Genomic DNA, 22,350 nt, shown 5'->3' on the forward strand with positions numbered 1-22,350 from the left:
GAAAAATTTTTTGCATATATATATATATATATATATATATATATATATATATATATATAGATTTATTAAATATTTTATATAAGTTGTCCTTGTGCGTGAGAGAAAAAAAATATCAAATTTTTTTTTAATCATTTTTATGAATTATTTTCGCTTTTATTCGGTTTTTTTACTTACTTTAATATCTTCCTCGAACATGTGGATTTTTATGATCGAGCGCACGTGACGTCTACAAATAAGTATGATATAATGCGCGCTGATCGGCCAATGTGTGCAATGGGCGCATTATATTCGTATATTAATCTCGCTGAAATATTCCAAGAAAGTCTGTCCATTTTTTCGAAAGTATTTTAATCTCTACTATCTTGTCTTGTGCACCAATTGGATGCAACGCCATAAGAATCGCGTTACATCGCGCGATATACATATATATATACACACACACACACACAAAAGATATACAAGCTAGCTTAAGTTCGGTGCTAATCGGATGAGATAAAAACACACACACACAACAAAATATACACGTACATACACACGTTTCCTACACAAATGCGCGCTTCCTTAATTAGATGCGTAGAAACGCGTCGATTAATTACGTCGAATCGTAATCGCGGCGACGGAATTTTTTCTGATCTCACGCGTCGAATATTACAATCGTGTATAGATGGATGCGAATGTGAGAGAATGCGTTTGCGCTGGTACACATTGCATACTAATCCGGAATTTATCTTGCGCAAAAGATCATACGAAGGCTGTGTTTAGTCATAAACGCGCTGTTACATAACTGGAAAGCAAAAAATGGCTACAAATTTGTGCAACGTGTGTACCGGTGAAGAATATTCTCTGGTAAGCTTTGGTTCGTCGAAACAGAATGCTGCCTCCTGCTTATCTCCCTCTCTTAATTAATTTTAAGATAATATCATTTCGCGATTAAATTAAATTATAAAAAAAGAATTTAAATTATAAGAATGAATATATAAAAGTAACGAAAAAAAATTGGTGAAGAAAACAGACTTTTGTAAAAATTTCATTATTATTACATCATAATCACTCATTGTCTTCCTTCTGAAGAATCTTTCTCTTTATCCTTATATCTCTATATAAATTATTATAGAATCGAATATATAAGCGTTACTAAAAAAAATTTCGACTGCAATCTAATGAATTATTAAAGCCAATAGTGAATAAAAATATACAGATTTCGCGAAAAGAAAAATTCCGCCTATATACAATGAAATAGTTACATAAAAAATCTTCCTATACATATATATTTATATATATATATTACTCTTTCAAATTTTTAAAAAGATTTAGGGAAAAAAATATTATTTACTCACATAAAAAAGATACAAACTTCTAATTATTATAAAATTTTCTATGTATTCTCTGAAGATGAATGTATTATTAAAAAATATAATAATCGTGATAGCTGCAAATGCGATATTTTGTACTATTTTAAAGTCTATACGTATACGTAAAACTGAATACACAAAAGACTTGAGTTTGATTTTGTCTTAAATTTGTCATTCGACATTGTGCCAATTGCAAAGTTTATAATGGATTTTAGAATTTATTATCATAAGATATTATTAATAGCAATTCTAAAAATTAAAATAGAATTTTTTAGCTTAAAGAGTGCTTCCTCACACAAAGCGTAATGCTCTTATCGATGATTCCTCGCATTGATGATATTTTGGACCTTCTATAGTAGAATATCAATCGTCTTCCACAATATCGCGTTACACACTATAAGTACAGCATATTCTTTAATTCATATTAAGAAAATCTTCCTTAATATTCCTTAATCTTCCTTAATCTTCCTTAACATTTTATCCTTATCCCTTTTTAAAAATGATAAAGTAATTCCACTTTTTTTTGCATAAAAATAAAAATAAAAGGAAAAGAACTAATCTTGAAACAATTCTAGTTTTAAACAAAGAGATTAAGAAAATTTAATATGTTACAAATTTCTTTTCTTTTTCGATATTTTTTAAATTGTATGTTCTTCTTTTATAAGATTTAATTAGTTTATATTTTTTATATACAAAATAAATTGTAATGTATAATTATTAGAAGAAATAATGTTTACGTTTTTATTTGATTACGTTTGCGAGATCTAATCAACAAACAAAATTAATTAAGACTGGGAGACATGAGAATGGCAGCATACACTCTTCAAATCTTCCATAATAACTCTTAAATGTTAAATGATACTAATATAAGATGTAAGAAGGCTGAGCTCCTGCAAACTGAGCGCAACTTGGTGTGAGCTGGGAATACTTTTGTGCGAGGAGATAAATTATTTATTTGTTTACAATAAACAAGGTGCAATTCGCGGTTCGGGCGGCTCGCGCGATTTCTTCAATAACTATACAATATTGACTATTGTACGAGTCGCTCATTTTCAACACCCGCTATTATCTCTAAATGTTATGGAATAAAATTAATTATTCTTCTTAAGTAAAAAAAAAATAAATGCAGTTTGAAAAAATAAAGTAGTATTTTCACACTTGTGAAAAATAGACTTCTAGAAAAATAAAAGTTTAGCATTTTTAACATTCAATAAGTTTTGTGTTCAGAATTTTTTACAATTATTATTATCAATCAGTCAACAACAATCACTAAATAAAGCATTACTATTGTATATTTTGTTAGAATGGCTGAGAAATTATTTTTATGTTGCATATTTTTCAATAAAAATTTTCTTATTTGAAAATAATGTACAATCGGGCAACTTTACAACTTCTTCTTTAGTTTTCATCAATTTTAAGATTTGTTATTATTATATTATTTTAAAAATTTGACGTATAGAACGAAAATATCATTGTATGTACAAAAATAAATTTCGATTGGAAAAGCGAAACATAGAAAATACATAATCATAGCAGTGCGAAAAAAACACGTAAAATATTTAACGATGAGTTAAATATTAATTAGAGTTTAAACTGATTAAGAACAGAAAGAATTTAAAATATCGAGATTCGATTATATTTAGTTTGATTATCGCTCAAATTTCGGAGCAATTTTTGGAAACAGCGGTTTTTGGAAATACGTAGCTCGTATGAAAGGCGATTATCGTTGTAAATAACGCAGCAAGTGCGAACGCCCGCAAATATGAACCGTCTAAAAAGTGCATAAAATGTACGTATACGTACTGTAAGCGTAAAAAAGAGAATTCTTGTAGTACTTACAATCGTGTCAGTGATGAAGGCTAACGGGACGTATTGTGCATTATGTGTGGGGAAGGAAATAAAATCAAAATCGATCGATCGAGAATACCTGTCTTTTTATCTGCCATCTCTCTTTTTGCTTTGTCCATCTCAATGTATAATGTCCTGCCGAAAAAAAAATATTACATTGCTCGCTTATATATTGTTTCATCCGTTCGAGATCACTGATCACTGGAATGTGAATTATATTGGATTCTATTTAGAAAGATCTGTAACTTCGTTTAGTCAGTAACCAAAATTTGGCTGAGAAAAATCAAAATAATATGGAACTGCGAAATTAAATTTTATCGTTACAAGAAAAGAATAAAATTTACATTTTATACTGACCTGACTATTTTGACTTTTGGATACTTTGAAGAAAAAACAATTCAATCGCGTATGTATTACTTTATTTATTTTATTTACTTTTTCACGATGCCAATATTCGTATCATGTCTGCGTCTTTGCTCAAACTTTCCTCGCATTTGAATCATTCAATTTTCCGCCGAACCTTTACATCATCATATAAATTTAAGAAAAGAAAATGCCTATCCAATTGTAGGCTTTTCCCGTAGATAAAAAATGATACGTAGATGCGATAATAAGATTTGGTAATATTTTTCTCGCCATCCGATTAGTTGCTATTGCGAGAAATCCTAGAAATTTTCTATTCAATAGCCAATCGTTACGTCGTATGATAGATCTAACGTGATAGTTTGAGTAACGGAAATGTCACTAAAAAGCAAGTTCTCTCATTGGACACGGGGCGGATCTCCTATAACCTCATCTGTAACTGTTTACACCGCTATTCCGCGTCCGTACCATTCATCATCTTCATTTTCACTATCCGTATAATAAGTATCATCTCCTTATCGCCATCCTTCGATCACGTTTGCGTGTGTATAAATTTCGGAATGTTCCGCGCAGACAACCAACAACGCTGGTCGTGAGTGTTCGTGAGTGGCGAAGAGGAGGATGAAGATGCTCTGGACGGCGATGATCGTCATGATCCTGTCCAGCGTGCTGGCTGTCACCGCCGCCTTACATTCCTCGACCGCTTTGAACGGCGGCGGTGATACCCTTGCTCATCATGGTCGTTGCGAGCCCATCACCATCAATCTCTGCATGAACATCCCGTACAACGAGACAATCATGCCGAATTTGATGAATCATCAGAAGCAGGAGGACGCCGGCCAGGAGGTGCATCAGTACGTACCGCTTGTTAAGATGAAGTGCAGCCCGGATCTGCGTTTCTTCCTGTGCACTGTCTACGCACCTGTCTGCACCATCATCGAGAAGGCGATACCGCCGTGTCGATCGCTCTGCGAAAGCGCCCGTTCCGGTTGCGAGGGATTGATGAACAGCTTTGGTTTTGCATGGCCAGAGGCTTTAGATTGCTCCAAGATGCCGGAAAATGACGGCACGGAGCTTTGCGTAGGTAACAACGAGACTGCGACGCCACGAGAACCAGTCGCACCAGTTTATCCTCCACCCCGTATGCCAGTAGCGGAGTTTCAGCCAACTTGGAACGAGGGTTCTAAGCCTTACGGCGGTAGCGGTGGTTTCGCTCTAGGTGCCAGAGACTTTGGCTTTGTCTGTCCTGTCCAGTTTAAGATTCCTCATGGATTAGGATATTCGCTAAAGGTCGGAGACAAAATGGAACATGATTGCGGGGCACCTTGCGATGGCATGTTCTTTACTGAAAGGGAGAGAAGATTCTCGAGAGTGTGGGTCGGCACTTGGGCTTCTATTTGTGCAGCTTCGTGCTTTTTTACCTTCCTGACATTTCTCATTGATACAGATAGATTTAGGTAAAGCTTTTTTCTTCAGAGTTTGAGTTATGTAGTATTTTTGTGAAATGTATTGTGCAAGAAATTATTGAAATATGATAGATGTTCTATATTACATTATTGATAATTTTTAACATTTGTTGTAAGATTTGTCAATAGAGATCACTAAATAATGAAAAGAAATTTATATTAATATAAATACAAACATATAGGCTTTTAATTATATGATCGATGAAAACAGATGAGTTTAAGAGTTCTAGCTACTATTATATACATCAGAAAAATACTACGAAATATAAATCTTTGCAAAATTTGTAAAGAAAAATTGTCATTGAAATAAATAAAATTGTTTCAATTTTTGCACAGGTATCCCGAGAGGCCTATTATTTTCTTGTCTGTATGTTATTTGATGGTAGCATTGACTTACGTGATTGGTTGGGCAGCGGGCAATTCTATAGCCTGCAGAGAGCCATTTCCACCACCTATGGGTATTCGAATACAGATGGCATCGACGATCACACAGGGTACTAAGCATGAATTGTGCACTGTACTCTTCATGGTTCTTTATTTCTTCGGCATGGCATCCAGTATCTGGTGGGTCATCCTTACTCTCACGTGGTTCCTGGCTGCTGGATTAAAATGGGGACATGAAGCGATCGAGACCAACTCGCAGTATTTTCATCTGGCCGCCTGGGCTGCTCCAGCAGTGAAGACTGTTACTATCTTGGCGATGGGAAAAGTGGAAGGTGAGGAGTCTTAATTAAAAACAAATTTTACGTAAAAATGTAGATATAAAATGCATAAGTGCTTTATCCCTTCTTTTAATTACAAGTTTATTAAAAGTAAAAATTAATTTCATTTGTCAGAATCTTAATCATTGGATAAATTGTATTTAGGTAATTGTATTTAATTATAACGATTAAATGGAAAGTGTTTTATCTTTTATATTACTTTCATTAATTTTATTTTTATAAAAAAAAAAAACCACTATATATTTTTCACTCTATATACTTTTACCTAACTTATATATATGTATATATATTTTACAGGCGATATATTATCTGGAGTATGCTATGTCGGTCTTTGGAACGTGGAAGCTCTTCGGGGTTTTGTACTGGCACCGCTATGTGTCTATCTTTTACTGGGTACCGCGTTCCTTCTGGCGGGTTTCGTGTCGCTCTTTCGCATCCGCACAGTGATGAAGCATGATGGTACAAAGACAGATAAGCTTGAAAAACTTATGATTCGCATCGGGATTTTCTCTGTGCTCTACATCGTACCTGCTCTGATCGTAATCGCCTGTCTATTTTACGAGCAAGCGTATTTCGATCAATGGATGCTTACATGGAATATGGAAATGTGCTCACGCCCAGGTCCGCAATCTCTTTATTCTTTGCCGTGCCCGGTTGGTGAACGTATCCGCGATCTTGGTCGCAAACCAGAGTTCGAGGTTTTTATGATCAAATACCTCATGGCGATGATTGTCGGTATAACCAGCAGTTTCTGGGTATGGTCCAAGAAAACGCTCACTAGTTGGCAGCAATTCTTCCATCATATACGAGGTCGCCGCGCCGAGGCCTATGTTTAAAATCGGAGGGTTGCATTTACTCCCATCAATATCTCTATATTCCTTTTATAATTTCGAAAAATCGTAAACTTTAAAATGATCATAGAGATTGATAAAATTTTCAAAAACATTTTGATATGAACAAAATAATGTTCTTCAGCATAAATTTTTATGTAGACTTTTTGCTAAACAAAATATTTATACGACTAAAAGGGTAAAAATATTTTCAGAATAGAGGAAAATGTTTATGACGTCATAAGTTTTATAATAATGATGCTAAAATGCATATACGTTCATTTATTCAATAATCGCGTTAGCAGGAGTAATGCTAGACTTGTCGGTATTGTTTTTTCGCATAATGTAAAAAACGTCATTTTTCATTATAATAAGTTAGTATTACAATCAGTATCCAATTAGCTTTTAATAAAAATATTAGTTCATTATTTAAAACATTGATGAAAAAAATCTAAAAATTTTTTAAAATCTTTTCTACATATTTTATTTATATATGTACACATTATTTATATTATAATTATCTTGCGGTCTTTCTAACTTTTGGGAATCCCTACTTTGTAGTAATCAAATCAGATTTGAATCAAGCTAGCAATAATACTTCATATATATTTCGTAGTTTCCTTATGAATAATTAAAGGCGTGCATTAATGTGCATCGCGGTGCCAAATAAGTTTTTTGTCTCTGACGTTTCTCTATCGTGTGATCTATAGTTCTGTGAGATATTCGGACTAAATATCAGTCAGTTTAAAAGTATTATTATATATGTTTGTTTTTTTATTTTTTTTTAATAGGATGATTTGTGTGGTCTCTTTTTTTAATAAATTTTTAATAAATGTGACTCTATATTTAAATTAAATTAAATGCTGTATTCAAATGCTGTAGCAGACAAATCAAATGTTCAAAGTTTTTAAAGCAGCTAATCGGATCTGGGAATCCGATATGATGATAAGGATTAAGATTTTAATAGCAAATTCGGTTGAATGTATCTAATGCGCACTGGTGCATATTATATTATACATAAATTGATATAACACACACATTAAGCAATTGGATTCTCTAAATAGTTCAGCATAAGTTATCACATTAGGTTGCAGAATACTTTTCAGCAATCAAGGCACTTATGTATTATATATTTACTAATATATCTATATATATTATTAAGTATGACAAGCTTTAGTTCCACCAGTGCACATAATCTTTACATCTAATCGAATTCAGGAGAGAAACGATTCGATAGATCCTATAAGGATTAAGATTTGCAGATTTTAATAATTGTGAATCGAATTTCATACTGCCAAATTTTTCGAATTCTGATTTTATTTGATAGAGAACTGAAATCTATTACGCTTAATTTGTACGAGGCGCACATTTAGGGAAATAAAAAAATGCAATAATACTCAAGCGAAGACTTTAACGGTATGGCACTTGTCAGCCGTTTCTTCTTTTTTTTTCCATTTTTATACTCGTTAAAGATAAACTTTTTCGACGCTCGATCTTTTTTCCGCGCGACGAATTTATTATCGTCTGGACTATATATAATGTCGAATATCAAAATCGCGTCTTGAATTTCAACGAGATTAGCTTGTAAGATATGCTCGTAACCGTGCTAATTTAGGTTTATACCAACGTTGTATATAATTATATGCGTTCTTTAATTCTACTACTCCATGTATTATAATATATTTTTAAAGAACTCTGTACATATATATACATCAACATGTTATGTATGATTAAATTTGCGCGAAATAACTGCGAATTCGTCCAAACTGAAATTGCCGAGCTTTTGTCTACGAAAATTTCGTGTTACAAAAATGCGATATACATTTGCGTGATCATATTGTGCGATTATGTATCGACTTTGTCGAATATGCAAGATATAAATTTTATGGTCGCTATATTCTTTATATAATAAACGAAAAATGCGTATATACATACATATATGTGTGCATGTGTGCAAATTTTAATTTGATTTGCCTTAACAGTTTATTTACAGATAATTTTTTTTACAAAAGATTATGTGGAAACATTCGATTATAATTATGTGCCTACACCTTCTATAATTATATTAAAAAATTGAAGCTTAACAAATTATACAGAAGAAGATAACAGAGTTTTGCTTATCTCAATCTAATCCAGCAACAAGATCCTATATTATTCAAATTTATGCATAATATACGAATCGATATAAATTTCTTTTCATAGCAATTTTTACAGTGTTTTATCGTTATACATGTCATCTCTCATCGAAATACAATATGGTATATATACTTTAATATACAAAAGATATTTAAAAAAAAGAAATAATTATTATATAGACCTTTACGAAGATGGTTTTACCTTCGGCATCTTGAGCAAACCTATTCTCCTCAGATGTTTTACTATTATTGGAGTCACAGTCAGGGATATCGATATTCGAACAGGTGCAAGTAGTTTATGAATACTGTACGCTATTACAAAATCCGTTGAGGTTTTCAGCATTTTATCGATTTGCTCGTTCCCACCTGTCCACTTCTGCATGAAAGGCATCACATCGATTCCACTGAAATTCATTTCAATAAAGAAGAAATGACAAAAAAATTCTTTGAGATTAACTTTGAAAAGCAAAATAATAATTTAAAAGAATTAATAATGAAATATAAAAGGTATAAGTTATTTTAAAAATTGTCATGTTATATGAAATACAGGGAGAAAAAATTTGTGTTTAATAGATGACTATGAGAAATTAATTATGTACAGTTGTGCTCCAGAAGTTGTGCACACTTTGAGAAATGTTAGAAAATTTTTTTGTTAAATTAACACGTTTTCATTAAAAAAAATACATATAATTTATTATTATAAATCTTCTAATCTAAGTATTTTTCAGTTGAAAGAAAATGTGTACAATTTCTAGAGGATTTTTTATGACTGACCTAATGACAATCATGTAACAACAACCGAGACTTATCAGCGAGATAGTAATGTGAAAGGCAAGGAGAGTGCCACCATAATCCCTCAATATCAGGCGAAATTTATCCCGCTTTGACATGCTCGCGATTGCCAGTGGTGTCGCTTGATCCTTTTTGACGGTCTTTGACGCCTGAGAGTCGTCAGTCGAATAGTTCATTCTGGCGATATAGCTCGGCCAGAGTGTCGTTCGTAAAAGCGGACTCGTTATGAAGGCATTAGTTGCGGTACCTGAGCGATAATTGCCTGACATGAATTTCTGACTTATAGATGCTTATAGAAGCTTGCAGTTCTTATTTATCTTGAAGATCTAAGATTCTCAAGTGTACAAGAACCTTCGATAAAGCTTGTGCGACTATCCACATTGCTAACAATGCAATTAATCAATATAACAAAGAAATAAAAAGTCTGTACAAAATTTTTAAACTGTTGTAAAAGTACTATCAATTTGTAGTATCAATCTTTGAATCCTGATAAAGTAAATTCTCAGATTCTTAAATTTATGTAATTATATGTCGACAAAAGAATAATTGAATTAATTTTTTAAAAATTTGATAGTAATTTTTTATATTGATATTGATAATTAAATATTGAATAATAATTATATGTTTCTATTTTTTTTACACATATAGATTCTTAAGCTCAAAGTATCAGGATAATAAATTTAGGATTCAAAGTGTAAAAAACTGTAAGTCGCAAGGAAGCAAAGAAGGAGAAAGCACCTCTACCCTCCAGAATCCATTCAAAGGTCGCTCTTACACGACAGTCTACGATAGTGGGAGCGCTGCATGTCCTCCGCAATGTATTTATCGTCACGGGACCATTGTCCACCAGGCATATTCAGATGCATGGACCTGCCATGCGACGAGAAGGGCTGTGGCACATTGCTCTGCATCGAGCCGTTTAGACTGATGGCGCCGAAGCAATCATACGAGTCTACATGGCCGTTATCACGGATCTTGGGAAAATCGGAGCAATTGGCCGCGGACATAGTTACACCGCTGTTCTTCTCGGCATATAGGGCGATATCGCGCACACGTTCCGGCGTGAAGCGACTGGTCTCGTTGGCGAAGATGTCGCAGACGTTGTTCGGTAAATCGAGTATCGGTGGATCCGGATAATGACGTACACTTGTCACGTGCAGAGCCTGTTGCTTCCGATGAACTGCCATTGGAGTTGCATACTGTATTTCCAAAGATGCTACAATTTTAAAAAGATTATGTTATTATATATTATAATATTATATTATGTTGGAATCACTATGAAAATGTAATAGAGTAAAAAATGTAGTAAAGAATGATAAAATCATATACATTCGGCAATCGCAATACTTTATATGGTATATTATATATAGGCAATATTTATATGATGAAAGATTATCTAATATAAAATTATTTTGTACCTGTTCGTGAAACGCGAACTAAAGCATTTAACATGTCCAATGTGCCGATTCTCGACAATGCCATCGTCAGATCCGCCAAATATTCAGGGTTGCATATAAAAAAAGGGTACACCAAATACCGCTAACAGAATAATTTGCAAACGGGGAAAATAATTTTGACTACACCGCACCTCGCCTCGGTTGTAACCTTGTAACTGTAGTCAAAACACATCACCTTTCTCTTTTTAAAGCCAGCTCCACATGATAGCGCAAAACGTAAAATAATTTTCATCGAATCAAAATAAAAGAAACAAATATTTCTTTGTCCCGATTGGTGGATCAATCAATTGGTTGACCAATCAGAACAAGAAATTTTTGCTCCTTCTGTCCTGATTGGTCAAATCCTATTCTAATTCAACGAGTGGATTTTCGAACGCTACTTCTTTATAGACAAAAATTAGATGTGTGTGTATATGTTTGAATCTACGCACATCACGGATCACAGTGACCGTAACAAAGTACATATATGTATGCACGTATACACATTGTGATCTCGCCAATTTCAATTTCTCTGTTTTTTGTTCGTTCCAATTAATATCAACTTTTGAAAAGACTTACATCGAAGATCTTTCACAAGAGTTCGGAAACAGTCCGAAATCCAAAACGGAACGAATTCGCTAATCGTTCTCGGCACGACCGATGCGGAGACTCGACACGAGTCTCGTCGACGGATCGCTTAAAGATGCAAATGCAGGAAGCCGAGGGTGCGGATGGTGAGCAAACGCATGTTTCTCGTCTTCGGAAACACTCGCGTATCCAATTATTTCCGAGATACGATTCTCCGCGAAATTTCAATCTCCACGATCTTTATTCCTTCAATGACTTAACCTTGCCTCGCGTACTTCCCCTATCTTTTTACTAGTCATTCCAAAGTTAATCCTAAGACTTCGTTAATTTATCAACATTGTTTAATTTATTTTTGTTGATGAATTTGACTTGTTTGAAAAGAAACGCAAAAAACAATATATAAATGAGAGTGTGCACTTTTTAAATGATTTGCTTTAATTAAAAATGTCAATAATTGTAGTTTGTTATAAAATGTATTGAATTTTTTTATTACCTCAGGTTCGCCATGGAACAATTCCAGTGGCTGCGATGAGGATCGTAGACCAGTTCAAAAGGAGGGTAAAAAATCAAACGTACTACCTCTATGGGGCAATGAAAGGACTATGAATTTGAATCCTTTGATTCTCACCAATATACAATCATCGCACTATTTCAAGGTGAATCTGTATGAGCTCAAGACTTATCACGAAGTGATTGATGAGATTTACTACAAGGTTTCCCATCTAGAACCATGGGAAAAGGGCAGCAGAAAGACTGCAGGCCAGACCGGCATGTGTGGAGGCGTGAGTATGTTTTCTCAGGAAAAAGTCAATCTCTTTTTTTCCTTTAATTCTTTTTGTCTCCTTTCTTTAATTATCAATGCCTTTGTTGAATGTCTAAGGCTTGAGAGGGAGAGAGAGAGAGAGGAGAGAAAGACAAAAAAGTCGCATGTTGCTGTACTTATTTGTACACAGATAACTGATTGTAGCGTACTAGCCGGCGACTTATGGGCGAATTGTCAGACGAGAGGTGAAATATCCAATGCTGAAAGATTATATCCAACGTTCAGATCGATAATCGATGTTAATCTGAATGTAGTGAGGCACTCAACGCCTGGAGAGAGATATTGATTGTTATTATTACAAAACGATTTTCGAGCATAATAGATCTCGTCTTTGCTTTTATTTCCTTTATTATTTAATATTTTAATATTTTAAATATTTCTATTTCAAGGAATACATTTAAATATTCAGAAAAAAATAGTACTTTTATCAATTTAAGATGGAAAGTTTAAATTTTGATATTTGCAAAAAAAAATTATAATAAACTTAACAATTTTATTTTAAATTATGATCATGCTGCAATAAATGCAATGACATGATGTAAAGCAAAGATCGAGCTCTAATATTTGCTGCAGATGGAACCACAATATAGTAAGAAAAAAATTCTAATATCGTTGAAATTACATACAAGCCAAAGGCTTATATGAAAAGTTTAAAAAGATAACATAAATAATTTTTTGATAATAAAATTACACATTTGTGCGATGGTAATATTACCAATGCAGGCATTCATTCAGACAATTTTAACCTCTTTGGTGCTATTACCATCATTACTGCACATTGTGTAAAGTGTTAACCGCACCACTTATTGCAGAATAGCATGTATTCGGTCCATATGTTGTACGGTAACACGAATGTGACTTAACTGACTGAGGGGGGTGTAAATTTAGCGGTTCATGCAGGTACGAGGCGTGGGAGCTGGCGGGATTGTCTCCACGGCTTACTGTCTACTGTACAAACTCTTTACGCTGAGGCTAACTAGAAAGCAGTTGAATGGGCTCATCAATCATCCAGACTCGCCTTATATCCGCGCCTTGGGATTTATGTACATTAGGTAATTTGATCTTGATTTAATATGTATTACAAGAGCTGTACATATACTTTGTTAAAATTACTTTCGCGTATAATTTAAAAAAAAAAAAAAATATGATTTAGATTCTTTATACATGTATCTATCGTCTAAATTTCAAGCGATAAATCGATTATAATTACGATTATGTAAACAATTACAGATATACGCAACCACCGGCAGACTTGTTCAGCTGGTACAGTGATTACCTAGAGGATGAAGAGGAGCTAGATGTAAAGGCGGGCGGTGGACAAACAATGAAGATGGGGGACATCCTCAAACAATTTCTAACGAAACTCGAGTGGTTTTCGACGTTGTTTCCGCGGATTCCAGTACCGATCCAGAAAGACCTAGAGCTGCGACTTGCCGAGCGGTTTCCACAGCAGCAAGTGAACGCGCGCAACGCTAAGCCACCGATCACGCTCAACAGCCATGGCAAATATGGCAATAAAGACAGCCGTAATAAGGACAACGGCAATTTGATGTCTCGCAATCAGCAGGCCCGACATATTCCTGACAGTGAGACTCAATGGGGAGAGGCGGAACGTACGAGCCACTGGCGTGCCAGGTGCGTCCACGTGGTATGAATACAACGATCACGTTATTTATTAATATTTCTTTGTTTTAAATGTTACGTGTATGTGTATAATTATAATATTGATTTTGTTTCGATACTCGTCAGGATATAAGGTCGAGGCGACACTCTAGACGCGAGGGAAAAACTTAGGAAATTAATGTCCTTATATGTATATATGTTTACCATTGACATTTAACGAGGAAGTGAGAAATTAATAATCCCCGCGCAAATATAGATTGTATTATATCTTGCAGTCGGAATAACCAATATCATACTTCCGTTTGAACGTATCTTTTTGCAGATCCGATGAGGATCGCAAGGACAAGAATAGGGAACGCGATCGGGAGCGAGAGAGATTGCGGGAGCGCGATAGAGAAAGAAATCGTGAAAGGGATCGTGAGAGGGATAGGCATGGCAGAAGATCCGATAGTCGTGACAGAAATAGAAGACAAAGGGATTACAGAAGCCGTAGCAGAGACAAGTCATACAGAGATCGGAGTAGAGACCGTCATCGCGACAGAGATCGACATCGAGATAGGTGAGTACAGAAAAAATACAGAATTTTAAAGAAAGAATTATCGTAATCTCGTCAACAGACAGTCGTACAGTTGCTGTTGTGTCGTACAGAGCTCTGTAAAAAATTTAAATGCCAAAGATTTGTCAAAAATACTAATTAACAATAGAATAAATATCGCTTCCTAATTTCTTGTCTTTAAAGCTCCTAATTTTTTATATATTTTTTACTATATTATCGAACTATCTAATGGTGAAATACTAAAAATTTAATTTTGTAAGAAAAAAATTCACATTCAATATTTTTCATTTCTAATATCATAATTCAATTCATTTGGCTGAAACAAGGAAATAGGAATCTTAAAGCTTTTTATATTATATATTTTTCGTGTTTAAATTTTTTACATTCAAATTTATGTTTTGCATCTTGAAATTAATGTAGATTCTAAAAAGTAATTATTTTAATTTTAGGAGAGGTTCGCCGTATGACTATGCTACAGAACTGGCACGTGAACGTGAAAGGCAACGAAGGGAAAGAGAATGAGAGGCGAGAGAGATTCTCTCTCTCTCTCTCTTTTTCTGCATATACTGTGTACATATTTAATTATTTATATGAATGATGGGAATTAAGAAAAAGTGACAGCAAGCTATGATGTCAAAGTCATCCATATTAGCATGCATGTTTACTATGTGCGCATTCACAGAGGGATGCAGTCTGAAACAGGATATACTAGCCTAAGTTTAATTCGTCTATATTCACACATATGTAGTTTACATGTTTTTATAAAATAAACTCGTCACACCATCACTGCTGCCCTTTTAGCGTATATATCCTGTGATATGTTGTCTTGAATGATTTGTTCAAAGAGTAAATTATTTCCAATGATTATTTTTTCACATTACATAAACTAGAATGTCCTATATGTAATTATAGACTGTTCAAATAATTATTTTAAAACTAATTTCTTTTATTTTAGCAATTTTATATAAAAAAGAGAAACATTTTTTGAGATTATATTTTTTTCCCATAATTCTTTCTATATGAAAAAGAAGTAAAAATTCAAAGTTGCTGAAGTAATTTATGCGCAAATTGTATTTTAGCAGAGTGGTATGAATCGGTATGAATAAGGTAACGAATCTTATCAAGGTAGATCGCTGTGACCAACAGCCAACTGTGGCGCGGCTTGATGAAGTGGCGAGTAAAAATGGCGACGATGTTCGGACACGGATGAAGACTGAAGCTGAGGAATGCGAAAAGTCAACGAACCATGAGGCACTTGTCACCAGATGACAGCGTGACAAGGTGAAAAAGTGATCGAAAAGCTAAAGTTAAAGTATTCATTACCCGAATGGATTCACTGAACGCATCAATATCGATTCTCGCTTATATGCTATGCGCGAATAAAATTCAGAATTTTTATCGCTCAAGTTTTAGTGTTTATGTTGTGTTGGACTATTATATCCACAATTATGATTTTGATGGAGCGAGAAGACGTTCACTTAATTATAATTAACGGTAATTATTATATCGGCGCGAGTAACGTCATAACTGTTATGACCTATAAGCAGGAAGTGCATCATGTCACGCGGGAAATTTTATTTTTGGTTTCTTTTTTTGTAAAAATCTCTTTCTGTATCAATTTTTTTGTAATTTTGAAAAATTATTTCTTATATTCTAGAATATAAATTTATAAAAAGGGAAACTATTTTGGTGAAAATATATAATTTGAGATATATATAATCAATCAATTAATGTTTTAAGAAAAATGAAAAATATTAAAATTTTTTTGTCGAAACATGTACTTTTGGAAATTCTAAACATAAATGGGATATTTAAATATTAATTATGATTTAAATAGAGACATTTCAGTTCCCCAAAATTAATTCAATATAAAAATTAATTTCAATTTAGTAGTTAATAAAATTAATTAATAATAATCTAATTTTATTATTCCACAATTATATAATAACTGTCAACATTTACAAAAATCGCAGATGATTGGTCGACGTTGCGCTTTTCTCGCTCTAAGCGTCCTCCTAACATTAGTTCTCAGCGTAAACATCTATTTTATCCGGATGATTGTCGAGAGTTCTTCCTCCTCCTCACAGAGGAAGATGGCCTATTCCAGAAATATACCAGAACCAAAATCTCGGCAAGACTCTTTCACAGACTCTTCACACTCCAATGAGAAGGATCTGCAAGATCGACCACAGTTGAGATTGATTGCAAAGGATATTAATGAGAAGATCAAGGAAGATATTCGCACACTACCCTCCAAGTATTTTAAACAAAATACCAGCTATACACTTGTTCTGGAACGACTATTGACCGAGTTGAAGATAATGTCAAACGTTCGCGAGGATATCTGGAATATTCCTAATAACAATGTTAGTAAGAAAAATTTTCCAAAGTATTTTGTGACATTTAAAGAATTTAGAACAGATTTCGAAAAATTTTAAATCTAATTTCTTTAGAGATTAAAGACAATAAATTAATTTTATATATCTCTTTAATAATATAAACTACTAATTTTTAAATTTATTTTAATTGTAGAAGATCTGAGATGAGCTGGGCTTTAATTTCTGATCCTTCTCTGTCTTTCTACAATGTTCGAAGATTTTATTATCTTGATTAATTTTGATAAAGTTATGTTGCCAATCTCCAATGATGTTTTTATAATTTAAATAAAGTAAATTTAATAGTATAATAGTGAATAAAAGTATAAATAATATTTATTGTGTATATAGTGGCCGGATGCACATCATCTGATTCCCCCAGCAGCTCCGGAATTAGGGACTATCCTGGAGGTCTTGCGGAGGTCCAAAGTAGTTCGTGCCGATAATGCTCCATTGGGTACTCAGCTGAAACTCATGCTTAATCTGGAAAATGATGTAAAAGCATTATTTAAACCGCAATGGTATTCCAGAGATGCTATTATACATGGACCAGTGTATCACGGCAAAGATAGACACAATGCTGAAGTAGTGGCTTTTTATTTATCATCCTTGTTAGCATTGCGAAGAGTACCTCTCACCGTTATACGAAAACGTATGTTGAAGTACAATGAAATAAGATGATGGAAAAGAATCCATCCAAATTAAAATTAGAATCATAGCACTTTTAATTAAATTAGAATTACAATCCATCGAATCGTGATATGGAAATCTCATCTAAATTATCTTTCCATTTTTATTTTAATAGAGATCCTAAGAATTTGCAATCCAAACCTTAATCGTTTTCGATTGTAATTCTTTATAAGAAAGCATAGTGTTTTTGAATTTTCTGTTATAAATTAATAAAGTAAGACACTCTCTCTTTCTATTTGTAGTTAATCTGACAAAGGAAGTTCGCAACTGTGCGACGCCAGCATTATATACAACTATGTATCAAAAGGGTAATAATACGTGCCTATATGGTATTTGCCATTATTGTTCTCCGGTTGATCCCGTTTGCGGATCGGGGGATATACTTGAAGGTGCCCTCATTTTTTGGCTTCCGCGATATTTAAGACTGGTCAAACACCGTCATCCTTGGCAACGAACGTACAAAAAAAATAAACTCGCTGCATGGGAAGTTGACGAGGCTTACTGTGATAAGGTATATAGTTAAGAATAGAATTTGATATTAAAAATATTTAAATGTAGTATTTAATATATATATAATATACATATGTATAATTATGTATGTAATAAGCAATACTAAATATTAATAGACGAAATTATTAAAGGTTATTTAATACGAAGTGTTGTGTGTTTGGTTTAATTACTTTCAATTCGTATATTTTACATTTCTGTAAAATGAAAAGAATCATAAAATTGTGCAAAACAAAAATTGTCAGAAATACATTTATAGTAGTGTTTTATGTTCCTCAAAAAATACAAAATTAATAATTTTTTTTTTTTAAGGTAATGGATTCTAAGACTTATTCGCCACAATCGTCTAGCAGACTGTTGGACTTGATCGATACGGCAATCTTCGACTTTCTCATGGACAATGGCGATCGTCACCATTATGAACTTGCGCAAAATAATTTTCATAATCCCGCAGTGCTATTAATCGATAATGGAAAGAGCCTAGGCAATCCTGATGTAGATCATCTCGATATCCTGGCACCTCTTTATCAATGCTGCATGTAAGTACAATGCTACATGTAATTGCTAATTAAATGAAATAAAATGTATTTAATGTGCTTTATTGATGTTATTTCCGAAGTAGTTTGAAATCTTTACAGCCACATTGAAAATCTATTTGTTTTATTTCCCATTTGTTTTAATTTGAAAATTGCGTGAAAAATAGCGTAAAAATAAAAAAAAAATCTTAAACTTTCTTTATAAAAGAATATTTATATGTTTATCTTAAACTCTTCAATTTTATTTTATTTTTAATTAGTTAAAATTAATTAAAATTAATTCCACTTTCCTTTTATTGATTTTTCACAAAGAACATTTCATTTATATCAAAATTTTTTGAAAAGCTTGAAAAAAAATTAATTTTATTTCAGAATTCATAAAACTACATGGGATAGATTGCGATTATTCAGCGGTGGATCTTTAAGCATTGCATTGGGCAGACTTACTGCACATGAAGCTGAAATATCGGATGTCCTTCCTCTAATCACAGAAGCGCATTTAAATGCCATTGACAGAAGATTACTTATCGTCTATGCTGTGGTGGAGAGTTGTCTGAAGAAAAAGAAATATGTTTCCAATGTGATCCTGGATCATCGGTAGCCCGAAGATAGTTTTCTTTTTTTTTTTTTTAGAACAATGCAAAGAATTTTGACATAAATGAAAATGTTTTTTGAAAAATTAATAATGACAAAGGAAGGAGGAGGGGAGAATTAGGAAATTTAACTAATTTTTAGTTTAACTAATTAGGAATTAAATGGAATTGAAGAGTTTAAAGAATATAAATATCCCTTTGTAAAGAAATTTTAGGATTTTTAAAAACAATGTTTTATCGTGATAATTAGGAACAATACTTACAATTTTTTAAATTTGTTCTTCACAGCTTGATGTGGAATATTATTTAACGAAAGAGAAAATATAATTTCTTCATTGGAAATATTTTCTCATAGCATTATTTTTTCATACATCTCTTTCGAGAGATAAATGTGGAGATTGAAATGAAAAAGATAAACAGATTTGAATGCGATTTATTTGATGACACAGTTAATTATCATTATTTGGATAAAGTTTGGAGTGCTGTGTACAGCGTTATAAATACGGTACAAACGTAAAAAAACCTGTAAATGCGATTGCATTATCGTATGTGTATTATTATACGTTGACATAGTCTCTTCTCTCTTCTCATTGGAGAGCACCATGCCATCAATCATATACATTATATATAGTCTTCGTGAATCTCGCATTATTTTCCGCGACAGTAATTTTTTAATTAGCATTAAAAATACACTTTTATTTTCCGAATTTTCTTTTTCTAAAAAATATATAAACCTAATTTCTAAGAAGTTGCGTGTTATCTGGAATAATAAATTCGTAATCCCTGAACTTTAATAATTTTAAAAAGAAGTTGAAAGGGATAATTATTATTTTTTCAGGCAATATATTTTTTAACAAAATCTTTTATATGAACTTTTGATTCTAATTATGTAAGATTAGATTTCCCCTTTATATATATATATATGAAAAAAAAGGAAAGAGTGATACATGTTTTTTCTTGCAAGATATAATAAACGAAGATAAAACAATGCAGGCAGATAAAACTGTCGCAGAGAAATATCGAGGCCCATTTGTATGGGACTTTGAATCGAATTTGCAGCATTCTAGCGTAACCTATCTCGCTTTATGTATCATATTTACAACATTACATGACCAGAATTATTCACGTACCTTACAGGCTAATTAAAAATTCCATTTTTTAAATATGTATATATTTATATAATATATTTAGAGCGCCATATCGTCGTTCAGGTATATGAGTATGTGTGTATATATATATATGTATATATATATATATATATATATATATATATATATATATACATATACATATACATATATATATATATATATATCAACATTTTTTAATTAAATAGAATTTTCGTAGCAAAGTATGTATAAATAGACTATCTTTGCACAGACCACGATCATTTGCTTCGAATTCGCTTTTATTTTATCTGTTTAGAAGCGAGAATTTATTCATCTTTGAGATCCGTCCACATTTAGATAATTTTACATAAAAAATATGTATCGGACGAGAGAGAGAAATCTCTTATTCTTTGAGAATTTCTCGGTTCGAAGCCATTCTCTTTTTTATGCTCTACCATTAATACTGTATATATCAAACGACGAGATCGAGACGAGTCGATTTTAATTATATGCTCGTCATGAATGAAAAACTGCGTCCCATCAAAATAGAATTCCACAAACGGCAGCGTAGAAATTATTGCATTGCACTCGCGTATTTACGCTCCGCAAAAAATTAGCCAAACTGAAAAAATTGTGGATAAGTCTCTCTTTCTACAAAATCAAATTTTTGACATATGATATTATAACATTATTGCTAGAATTTCATGAAATAAATTGCAATAATGCAATTAAATTAAAAATATTTTACTTGTAACAATTTACTTGTAACAATTTACTTGTACAATTTACCTTGTCTCTGTTAAGAAGTTAATCTTTTTATGCATTGGAATTTTTTTTTTATTTTTATTTAGTAGAAAAGATCTTTGAAACAAATTTAAAAAAATGTTATCTTATTTTCCAAATTCTAAAATTAAATTTAATAAAATTCAATTTTAATTTAAGTTTAAGTCTCCTAATCTCGAAAATATGTAGAACTTAATTTCATAGAATGGGTCTTGTGAATAAAACTCTTCCGGTTCGTCTATTTTTCGAGGAGCGAGGAGTCGCCGCGATTATTTGTTGTCGCCGTTGTTTGCTCATTTAATATTACATATCACACACCTTTGGTGCAGAATGCACATAGAAATCTATAAATCTAGGCCAGCTTTAATAGGCATATTAAATCCCTCTTAGGTCGTTATTGCAGCTCTTGTTACCATACGATTTTAAAATAGTTGATTTTAAAAAAAGCTGGCGCTTCATTGTGACTTGTTTTAATTTTATTGCGATTTAGAGGGATTTTAATAAACATAAAAGATATTTATTATGACAAGAATTATCGAAAACATTTAATTGAACTCTTACCTCGTATGTAGGTATGCACTCGGAAGTATGATTCACATTTGTAACTTTCTTTCTCGGTTTAATCTTAGAGATATTCCGCTGATAATTTTCCCTGATGATGAGGATATATCCCCGTTTTTTTGTAGTTACCTTTCATTTATAAATAATTTCTCTTGCTCTGAATTTTCGGCGATCAGAATGATTGCAAGAGTTATCGATTTTTACTTTTATATCTTTTTTAGCTATTGAGCTAAAAAAGTCGATACATATATGTCTCGACCTTTCGGCGATAAGTTTTTTCATAACATTTGGCTAGTTTAGAGTGCCGATTCCACTCCTCGTGTCGAGCTGTTCAAATCTTCCGAATGACGAGTATGCGACGAATCGAGGGACGTTACCGAGTCGCTGTCGTTGCTGTGCGGGCTCGAATAATTAGCCGCTTCTTGAAGTCTCATCAGCATATTAAGCTGCAAAAATACACATTAAATATATTGAAATTGATTTATTTAATAAGATTGCCATTAAATGGTTCTTGCATAGAGCAACATAAATAATTAAGATAGATTCCTCTATATAAGTATAATATAAACTAATTAAATTTCTTCTGCTTTTTTCTTCTTTGTTTCTATTTTTTTATTTATTTAGAGGCATAAGTTCTTATGCGATGTGATAATATATTTTAT

General features: G+C 32.6%; 5 protein-coding genes and 1 long non-coding RNA gene across 14 annotated transcripts in view; 3 read left to right on the forward strand and 3 right to left on the reverse strand.

Annotated features, from left to right (window-relative positions):
* Positions 1-861: 861 nt before the first annotated feature.
* On the reverse strand, positions 862-3,687 carry LOC126854736 (uncharacterized). The gene is made up of 2 exons (XR_007688148.1): positions 3,558-3,687; positions 862-3,335 (listed from the first exon to the last, which is right to left on the reverse strand). It is a non-coding gene; the product is annotated as an uncharacterized LOC126854736 (long non-coding RNA).
* Positions 3,688-3,975: 288 nt separating this feature from the next.
* Positions 3,976-8,509, forward strand: LOC126854690 (frizzled-7). Its single transcript, XM_050601656.1, has 3 exons — positions 3,976-5,020; positions 5,366-5,745; positions 6,049-8,509. Exons 1-3 carry the CDS (start codon positions 4,185-4,187, stop codon positions 6,585-6,587), a joined length of 1,755 nt encoding a protein of 584 aa, XP_050457613.1. The 5' UTR covers positions 3,976-4,184; the 3' UTR covers positions 6,588-8,509.
* A 10-nt stretch (positions 8,510-8,519) lies between these two features.
* LOC126854721 (uncharacterized) lies at positions 8,520-11,139 on the reverse strand. Its single transcript, XM_050601716.1, has 4 exons — positions 10,927-11,139; positions 10,284-10,724; positions 9,491-9,755; positions 8,520-9,120 (listed from the first exon to the last, which is right to left on the reverse strand). The coding sequence occupies exons 1-4, from the start codon at positions 10,988-10,990 to the stop codon at positions 8,901-8,903; spliced, it is 990 nt and encodes a 329-aa protein (XP_050457673.1). The 5' UTR covers positions 10,991-11,139; the 3' UTR covers positions 8,520-8,900.
* A 241-nt stretch (positions 11,140-11,380) lies between these two features.
* On the forward strand, positions 11,381-15,320 carry LOC126854718 (pre-mRNA-splicing factor 38B-like). 2 transcript variants are annotated; one of them, XM_050601709.1, is made up of 6 exons: positions 11,381-11,678; positions 12,031-12,314; positions 13,244-13,407; positions 13,586-13,990; positions 14,301-14,537; positions 14,984-15,320. In XM_050601709.1, the coding sequence occupies exons 1-6, from the start codon at positions 11,648-11,650 to the stop codon at positions 15,054-15,056; spliced, it is 1,194 nt and encodes a 397-aa protein (XP_050457666.1). In that variant the 5' UTR covers positions 11,381-11,647; the 3' UTR covers positions 15,057-15,320. The 2 variants fall into 2 exon arrangements, with proteins under 2 accessions (XP_050457666.1, XP_050457667.1); XM_050601710.1 differs by having other exon boundaries at positions 13,256-13,407.
* Positions 15,321-15,655: 335 nt separating this feature from the next.
* Positions 15,656-21,086, forward strand: LOC126854710 (glycosaminoglycan xylosylkinase). Of its 4 annotated transcripts, none has more exons than XM_050601691.1 (6): positions 15,656-15,815; positions 16,508-16,900; positions 17,261-17,561; positions 17,842-18,110; positions 18,419-18,645; positions 19,015-21,086. In XM_050601691.1, the coding sequence occupies exons 2-6, from the start codon at positions 16,508-16,510 to the stop codon at positions 19,241-19,243; spliced, it is 1,419 nt and encodes a 472-aa protein (XP_050457648.1). In that variant the 5' UTR covers positions 15,656-15,815; the 3' UTR covers positions 19,244-21,086. The 4 variants fall into 4 exon arrangements, with proteins under 4 accessions (XP_050457648.1, XP_050457650.1, XP_050457651.1 ...); XM_050601693.1 differs by having other exon boundaries at positions 15,678-16,028; positions 16,622-16,900; XM_050601694.1 differs by having other exon boundaries at positions 15,678-15,815; positions 16,622-16,900.
* Positions 19,653-22,350, reverse strand: part of LOC126854674 (protein sickie) — a 146,621-nt gene continuing 143,923 nt past the window's right edge. For all 5 annotated transcript variants that reach the window (XM_050601612.1, XM_050601610.1, XM_050601611.1 and 2 more), the window contains one exon: positions 19,653-22,134. In XM_050601612.1, coding sequence (XP_050457569.1) covers positions 21,985-22,134 — 150 coding nt within the window. In that variant the 3' untranslated portion in view covers positions 19,653-21,984. The remainder of the gene's footprint in view (positions 22,135-22,350) is intronic.

This window comes from Cataglyphis hispanica, chromosome 14 (assembly GCF_021464435.1).
Source record: "Cataglyphis hispanica isolate Lineage 1 chromosome 14, ULB_Chis1_1.0, whole genome shotgun sequence".
In the NCBI taxonomy this organism is placed as follows: Eukaryota; Metazoa; Arthropoda; class Insecta; order Hymenoptera; family Formicidae; genus Cataglyphis; species Cataglyphis hispanica.